The sequence below is a fragment of the Triticum dicoccoides genome, chromosome 2A, assembly GCF_002162155.2.
Source record: "Triticum dicoccoides isolate Atlit2015 ecotype Zavitan chromosome 2A, WEW_v2.0, whole genome shotgun sequence".
Classification (NCBI taxonomy): Eukaryota; Viridiplantae; Streptophyta; class Magnoliopsida; order Poales; family Poaceae; genus Triticum; species Triticum dicoccoides.
In genome coordinates, this window is record NC_041382.1 from 779,552,648 (window position 1) to 779,561,908 (window position 9,261).

Genomic DNA, 9,261 nt, shown 5'->3' on the forward strand with positions numbered 1-9,261 from the left:
ACTCGGTCTCGCCATCTTAAGACTGAGACACTACGAGGACACGCCGGTCTGTGACGTGATTTCCTCTCTTCCCGCAATTTCAAAAAATATTACCTACCCAGTAGTACAATAGGAATCGTTCACCCGGGCACAATAAAAATATGATGTATAATAAGGTGTTTGTTAGTCTTATCTCTAGTAGCTAAATATACCATACATGGATGCACTTAAATATGCTGTCAGAGATAACGTTGCTAAGATATACTTATAAGAAACAGAGAAGGTAATTCATTTTTCTTCTGATTTATTTCTCCTTCATGGTAGAACAAACTACCAACACCAAGACGAAGGAAAAACAAACACAACGATGCATGATTTGTAGATGAACCCAGTCAGGCTATCCCCAGCTGGCCATCCAAACCACAAAATAGGCCATATCAGCAACCTGCCGATAACCTAGGGAGACTCAGAAGTTTCACCGAGCATCACTCTCCTCATCCTGGGAAAGCCACAAACCCGGTCTCCAGGACGAATTTCTAACGTAACACAGTGAACACAGGTACACAGAACACTCCCAGTGACATGGTAGCATACAGTAGCACTGACAGTGACATGGCACCATTTCTGGTCTTGCAGCTTAGTGATGTGGGAAATCTAAAAAAGACATTACGATGTTACTGAAGATATTAAACGGATGTCCAAAAAGAACCTACATCGATCGATTCTATGCTAGGAAGCATACGGATTGACCACTCATCTTATTGACTAGATAGCACTAGCACAGCACACTAACAGAAACACATCTACTTCACCACCCTGCGTGCGCCACACAGTTCACTCATGAACTCTACGTTACATCGAACAACTCTTACATGTCGGCGGAGATCCCCTCGTCATCGCCGGCGGCGGCGGCCTGGATGCGTGGGGGAGTACCGCGGACGGCGCATCTGGCCCGGATCTCGCCCCTGTCGCCTGTGAGCAGGTCCATGTTGACCATCTTGGCCATGGACCTGGCGAACTGCTCAAAGAAAGCGTCCTGGTTGAGCGAGAAGCGGGTGGCCATGCGCTTGGTGGTGGGGTGGTCGAAGAGGCCCTGGTCCGACTTGAACAGCCCCTGCCTCGCGATCAGGTCGAAGTAGTACTTGTTGTCGAAGACGTCCGGCGTGCGCACGTCGAGGTTCTGCTTCAGGGTGCCTTCGGGGGTGTCCTTGGCGCACTTGTTCCGCAGCCCCGTGGCGAACTTGGGGTCGATGGCCGGGTTCGTGTCGAAGCCATTCTTGAAGCGATCATCGAAGGCCGGGCAGTGGGCGACGCCGAAGGTGTGCGCGCCGGAGAGGGCCACCAGGTCCGTCACGTTCAGGCCGCGGTCGCCGAAGGACTTGATGAGCTTGTCCACGGGGTGGAAGGGCGCCGGCAGCAGGCCGACCTGGACCGGCGACGCCGGGAAGAAGGAGTCGCGCCGGCCGAGGGCGACCTCGAAGCGGGGCCCGCCGGCCAGGACGAGCGACTCGCGGGTGGCGAGCACGGTGATGTCGGCGCACGAGACCGTGCGGCTGCAGGCGCTGTGCACGCGCATACGGATGCGGTCAATGAGGTCCAGCGCCACCCTGCGGAGCGTCTTGTTGGGGATCTCGTCCTGCTCCGTGCCGGGGCCCTCGATGAGCACCGACCCGTCGCAGCCCTGCAACATTATTATTAGGGTAAAATATGTCATGCATTGATTTTGATACATACATACATACACATTTTCGACATGGATACGCACCTGCGGGAAGCAGTCGTGGAAGAGGATGCGGATGAGCGCCGGCGCCACGCCGGAGTCGTTCTTGAAGGCCTCCCCCACGTGGAACGCCACGATTTGCTCCAGCGGAGGGCACGTCACCGCGTGGAAGTCAGGGGACAGACCCCCGGCGGTCGCCGCCGAGAGGGACGACTGCACGGCGCAGACCAAGGCCAGGACGACCACGGCGGCCGCCGCTGCTCTAGACGCCATTGTTAGCTGCTAGCTCTGTTGCTCTAGCTGAGCTTGTTGCACCTTCGTATGAAGGTCGTGTGGCTTGCACAAGATACCCACTACCCCTCGTTATTTATAAGCTGAACGGCCAGTTACTTCCTAAGCTAGCTCGATGTGTGTGTGATCCACACGATCGACTAGTTGAAGAGAGAGGGAGACTCATTACCAAGGTGCATGTGCCGGTCGCATGGACCAAGGTCGGAAAAATCGAATGGTGCCGCGCGATTGACGCAGCTAGGCAATGGCAATGGTTACCGGGGCCTCGGCACGTGCCACTTCCTTCAACTTTCCTGCATCCTGGTTTGTATATGCATTTGCAGCTGACAACCCACTAGACACATACTATATATTTATTTATTTTTGCGATCGACACATACTATATTTGTAAGGCAAAAGGTACATCGCTCGACTGATTCCATGCATGGAATACCGAGTAGGGACTTGTTAATCTGGCAGCGGCATGATTTACGGATCACGCCAGCTCCGGCATCGATCCAAGTTGGATCTGCTTAACGGATATGGAATCGTTTTGCACGACGCCTAGCTACAAGCTGAGTCATTAGAGGTGTGGTTAGTTGGGGATCCACAAAGGTGGCGTCTTATCTCTCGAACGATGCATGCAAAGCTACGTGCCACTTGCACTCTTGCACGACAAAAGCCGCTGCAAGTTCGCGGCCCGGCAACGTGCTGCTGCACACTGTACCATTACATTACTACTCGTATATTACAGTAAGAGTAGTTTACTGTTGGCTACACTGGATCGGGTCAGTCATGGCCGTGAACGCGTGCGTCCTTACCCAAAAGGTCATGCCTCTTCGATCGTCGCGCGCCCATCCTTCGGTAAAGTAATGAGTCAGATGAAATAAAAACTTGTTCTTTCTTCGTATGTAGTCCATAGTGAAATCTCTAAAAATACTTATATTTAGGAACGGAGGAAGTATAATCGAAAGTGGGCTACAATTTAATTGCGTCAGCCGGGTTTTAAACTCAAGACCTTTTGGTTTCGATGCCATGTAGAAGTACATGATCTAGCCAATGCAACCAAAAAGCTGATCTGATAGAAAAGACTAAACAATATATTTATACATTATAACACTTCCCTCCAAGGATAGAGGATACCAAATCATTTTGAAATTTGAATCCAGACACGTACATGTCGAGTGGTTAGCTACACCACACGTAATAGTATCCCAGCAGGGTGACCATGTTTTCTCACCCAACCAGCTATGTCACCCCATCTATCCAGATCGACGCCCTACTGTCCTTCGGTATGTTGACGACACCCTAATCATACCCCATACCTCTCTTGAGGCCGCGGCTAACCTCAAAGATATCCTCCACAAGTTCGTCTTCTCTGCAGGTCTCATCATTAACTTTCACAAAACTACCTTCATAGCCATTAACATCGATACCACCTCGAGGGTTCGACACTCCATATTTACCTACCACCTCCATCATTGAAAAGTGGCATGACAATTCCTTGCACTTGGGGATTATCAAGCTCTTTTGTGGCGCCGTTGTCGGGGAGCAATAGAGGGTGAGCATTTTCATATATGCCTGCTTGCTTTTATCACTAAGTAGTTTTTTTATTCTTGTTCTTGTTTTCTTTCTTTAGTTGTGGGTAAAATTGTTTTTACAAAAAAAAATACAAAATACAAGTTTTTCCTACTTGCACCTTTATACCTCCTTTAATGGCTTTAAAGAAACCACCGCCTGGGGAATAACCTAGAAATTCTAGAGAGTCTTTTTATTATTTTGCGTGCCTTCAAACTTTTCAAAAACAAAAAAAAAACAAAGTGGGGAACCTGATTTTTTTTAAAGGAGAAGTGATTTGCATCGAAGATGTGATGGATCAACCTTGAACACTTGTATTCGTGCTGATGGAAACAATGTAAATCTTTTCATGGAAGTTTCTAGACTTTCAACATTGTGAACCAAATGGAATCGTAATATAAATTAAACATATGAATATAAATGGTCCAAAAGCAATTCACAATACAACAATCATTTTCATTACAACAAAAGTTCAAATTCGAATAATTATTACAACAACAAATTGTTCAAATGACACACAAATACAATGAATAAAAATGAGGATCTATCCACCATAGAGTTGCCAACGATGCTCAATAAGATAATGCTGGAGTTGGTTGTGTGAATCATAGCTCTCAATCTTCCGGCAGCGGCGGCAGGTGTCAAGAAATGCAGTGATCTCTTCTGCGTCCCTAGCAGGCTTCACATGGCTACCAACATTGTCATAATAAAACTCTAAATCCAAATACCTCTCATCCTCGATGATCGTGTTATGTAAAATTACACAAGCAGTCATGATGTTTCCGGGGGATTTTTTGTCCCTGAAGCGAGTGGGACCTCGAACAATGGCAAATCGAGCTTGCAGCACACCAAATGCCCTCTCAATAGACAAGCTTCTTGTGCTTCGGCAAAAAAAATTGTGTTTCTTGGTTTTGGGGTCACTAATGGTCTTCACAAATGTTGACCATGAAGGATAAATACAATCGACAAGATAGTACCACATGGATAGTCATGGCGATTGTATAGTTGCAAGCAAGAGCTTTGCCACTAACTAGCTGAGCAAATAGATGATCACTGCAAAACATTGATATCATTGAGAGACCCCGACAAACCAAAGAAACAATGCCAAATCCATAAATCATGTGAGGTCATGGCTTCAAGCACAATGGTGTGTTTACATTTGTGGCCGATATATTACCCTGCCCAAGCCACCGAGTAGTTTTTCCACAACCATTGCATGCAATCAATAATACCTAGCATGCCTGGCAATCCACTTTATTCGTTCATTGCCACGAGCTTGTTTGTGTTTTCCTCATTTGGAGCTCAAAGGTACTCTGGGCCAAAAACCCTGATCATTGTCTTCGCAAAGACACTGATGCATTTGATGGTGGTATCTTCTCGAACGTGAAGATATTCATCCACGTAGTCAGCGGGAACACCATATGCAATCACTCTTATCGCCGCTGATATTTTTTGATATGCACTAAAGCCAAGCAAACAGGCGGCATTCCTGGGGTGAGTGAAAAAATGGATATTCTGCTCGCAAGCTTCAACGATGCGCACGAAAAGAGACCTGCGCATTCTGTATCGCATACGAAATAGATGAGCCTTGAACACTTGTGCATTGAAGTGATTGAAAATGTGTGCATTGAAGATGTGAGGGTCGACCTTGAACACTTGTCTTCATGCTCATGGAAACAATGCAAATCTTTTCATGGAAGTTGCATATAAAAAATAATTATCCCCTTATATATATACCACCGTACCATAAAAATAAAAGAGCCAAGAGGTTTGCCTTTAGGATGTTGCAATTGCATGTTTGTTAAGTGTTGTGCAGAAACATAAATTTTTACTCAAGTATTTGAATTTCTTATCTATAATGGAACATGATCAATTCCTGATAATTTTTACAGAGTATTGAATTACAAATTCTCTGCTGTGTCCTAATTTTGTAGAATAGTTTGAGTCACAAAAGTATGCATCATAATTAAATTACTATAGACTCATCTGGTTTTGGCAGGTTGTTGTTATAGTTTTGTTATCAGCTTGTTCTAGAGTTTTCATGGCTTATATTAGGAATATAAATTGTGAAAACAATATTCTACAGTAGCTAATGTTTGAAAATAATTATCCAACTTATCTTGACAGTACATGATTGGGTGATTTATTTTCATCTGTACTAACCTCTCTCACGATTTCTGTTGAGTTTTGTGCGGAAGAAGCTTTTAAGGTCGGGTGTAGACATCGAGAGGGATTCAAGGGACAAAAAAATACCTAAGAAATTAAATCCAATCACATCAGTCTGTGCATACGGCTTGGCATAGGATCTTGGCGACAGTCGTGTCTCCCCCGACCTCGAGATTCTAACCATCTATATCTACGCCGCTGCCCTCGGTTTTGGGCACACAACTCGCATTCAACATGTCGCTCTCCTTGCGCTCCATGTTTTAGGCTTTCTTGGTCTTTTTCCTTGGTTTCCTCTATTTTCTCTAGTTTCCATTGTTTCCCCGCCGGTTTTCTTCATTTTTCTTTATTGGTTTTCACTAGGCTTTTTCTTTTTTTCCTCTTCTTCGTTCGCTTTGTTTCTCTCATATACTTCATTGGTTTTATTTGTTTCCCTTTGTTTCTTTCTCAGTTTTCATAACTCTTCATTCTTTTATCGTGGTTTTCTTCGGGTTTTTTCTTTGGTTTCCTTTGTTGCTTTTTTAATTTTTGTTGGTTTTCTTTGTTTTTCTTTGTTTCCTTGCATTTTTTTCTTCATTTTTCTATGATTTCTTTGCTTTCTTTATTTCTTTCCCAGTTTTCACTGGTTTTTTCTTTCCTTTCTTTATTTCTTTGTCTTTCTTTGGGTGTTTTTTGGTTTCCTTTGTATTTCTTTTTTTCTTTTTGGTTTTCACTGTTTACATTCTTTAGCACTGTTTTAATGGCAGTAATATTCCTTCAAATACAATGTAAATTCTATGAAAACATCAAGAACAATTTATTACATGTTTACCATTTTTAAAATACAGAACTAGTTTTTTAATACAATGTATGTTGGGTATATATACCACTGGGTGGTAGGATGGATTTTGTATGTCTACTTTTATACAATGTATGTTGTGCCTTTTTTGTATACATCGGGAACATTTATTTCATACGTATTTAACATTTTGTAAATACATGATCAACATTTTTACATGCACATTGTATACTTTTGGTATACATATTCGATACATGAGAAACATTTTTTGTATACACATTTTTTAAATTCTTGATTAATATTTTTCAAATACTTGATTACATTTTTATACACATTTTAGATATGTTCTTATACATGAGAAACAAATTTCTATACACATTTAACATTTTTAAATAATTTTGAATACTTATTTATGATTTCAAAATGTTTGATTAATATTTTAAAATACAAATTCGAATTTCTAATACATGTTATTTACGGTTTTTATACATTTTTCGTGTACATGAGAAATAATTTATATACACACTTAACATTTTTCAAATGCTTGATTAGAACATTTCCAAATGATTTATGCATAGTGTTTTTGTAATATATATATATATATATAAATTTTTTGGAAGTATAAAAAAAGTTAAAAACGAAGAAAGAAAGCAAACAAGGAAAATAGAAAACCTAAATAAAGATAGAAAATAATGAAGCTGTGGCCTGCGGCCTGCGGCCTCCTGCGTACTGGGCCGACCCAGCCTTGCGCTCGCCCAGGCGAGGCTGCCCTACTTGTCGCATTAAGCAAGACATAGGGGCGTCCAAAAACTGGAGGTTCTCAATATTGTTCATTCTGTCGAATAGTTATTCTCCGATTCTGTCGAATACTGGAGGTTCTAGTTTGGTTGTTACTGTTTTTTTTTCTGCATTTTCATTTTACTGGCTTTCCTTTTCTTTCATTTTTTTTCCTTTTAGAAAAGCTTCCTTTAAAGAATGTTTGGGAATATTCAAAAATAATACCAAGTTTTAAAAGTGTTCATGTTGTCAAATATTATTGGGAGTTTCCAAAACTATTTCCGTTTTCAAAATTTGTTAACAAAGATAAAAAAATTCAATAATTCTAAATATGTTCGTTTTGTCCCGAAAATTGTATCTAATTTCAAAAATGCTCTTGTTTTCAATAATTTTCGCTAATTCAAAATTATTTGGCAATTTCAAAAATCTTTTATGCTTTCATAATGTGTTCATAAAATGCAAAACAATTGTTGCATTAAAAAACTCCTCTTACAAAAATGTCCGTGTTTTAAAAAATGTTCAAATTTTGTAGAAAATGCACAAGCAATAACCGGTTAACCACAGTGTCAGTTCGCTGCGATCAACCTGTTTGTTACAGTGATCCGGATCACTACAGTGCTCGATCACTGCCTGACTACAATGGGTTGGCTTAGTAGGGCGCACCTGTGCGAATCTTTGTCTTCTTGATGCAATGTGCGTGATATAAGTTTTTTTTACATCAAAATGCGTGACATAAGTGCTCCTGTTGTGGAGAGTCTATGTCTCACTTATTGCTAGGCAGACGTCCATCTAGTATGTACGATTTTTCTATTTTTTTTCATTTTTGTTTTCTCTTTGTGTTTGTATATATTTCAGAACTCTTCTAAATTTTGTTCTTACATTTATTTATATTCTTAAAATCAATACCTTTTAATTTAAATTATAAAACAGTTAATTGCGCATTTGAATTTTTTTTCATGCGGTGTAAAATATTTGTTCAGGGAATTTTTAAAAATGTATGTACCATTAAAAATGACACATTTAAAAATTGGGAAAGGTCGGTATGTGCCACTGCCGAAGTTGCATATTCGAATTCTGCCACTCAAACTTGCATATTTCGGTCCATGACTATGCTCGCGGAAATAATTAGGTTCATGCCACTTCACGCTGTCTGCGCCAATTGTTGTTCTTTTGTCATCAACTTTTGTTGTTTCCTTGCATATTATATTGGACACACCACTTTGCCACGTCAACCATAGCGAGGAAGAGATGCATTTGACTTTCGTTGTCAGTATGCCTTCCTTTTTTAGGTGCTTTGACTTATTTTCTCTTCTATGGGTCCCACCACATGTCATGTTAATAGTATCTCCCAAACATCTCTGTAAACCCAAGGACTCCACCGTCTATATAAAGGGAGGACAAGGGACCTCCATGAGCATCTATTCTCAGATAGTAACTCTCGGTAGCAATATCATACACCATTGTAACTCCTCGCACGAGGTATCCCGCCACCATGAATAATCAAAACAAACATGATGTAGGGTATTACTTTCCGGAGGCCCGAAACTACGTAAAACCCTTGTGCAACTTTAGATCTAAGACTTCTAGCTACGCTTGGACCCCTACCGATGGATCTGACGGTATTTCGCACCGTCAGGGTCCTCGGCCGTCCCATTGGTCGTGTGACGATGTGATGAGTGACCCCCAATCCGGGACACCGTCACATGGCCTTGCAGATTAACTTCCTTTCTTCGATCGATACTTGGTTGGATGAAGCGATATTGACAACAATCAAAAGACATGGCGCAGTGGGGTACTCATCTTCCTTGTGTGGAATGCCTGGAAAGAGAGAAACCAACACGTCTTCAAGGGTACGAGAATGACTCATGCTAAGGTGGCACACCTCGCCTATATAATATCTTGCAAAGGGCCATGGTGTTTCGAGCAAGAGTACCCCATAATCAGGAGTGATTGGTATGCGGTTTAGATATGTTGTGTGTGTGTGTGTGTGTGTGCA

General features: G+C 41.8%; 1 protein-coding gene across 1 annotated transcript; it reads right to left on the reverse strand.

The window, feature by feature from the left end:
• Positions 1-623: 623 nt before the first annotated feature.
• Positions 624-2,028, reverse strand: LOC119357243 (peroxidase 12-like). Its single transcript, XM_037624239.1, has 2 exons — positions 1,745-2,028; positions 624-1,660 (listed from the first exon to the last, which is right to left on the reverse strand). The coding sequence occupies exons 1-2, from the start codon at positions 1,970-1,972 to the stop codon at positions 848-850; spliced, it is 1,041 nt and encodes a 346-aa protein (XP_037480136.1). The 5' UTR covers positions 1,973-2,028; the 3' UTR covers positions 624-847.
• Positions 2,029-9,261: the final 7,233 nt, after the last annotated feature.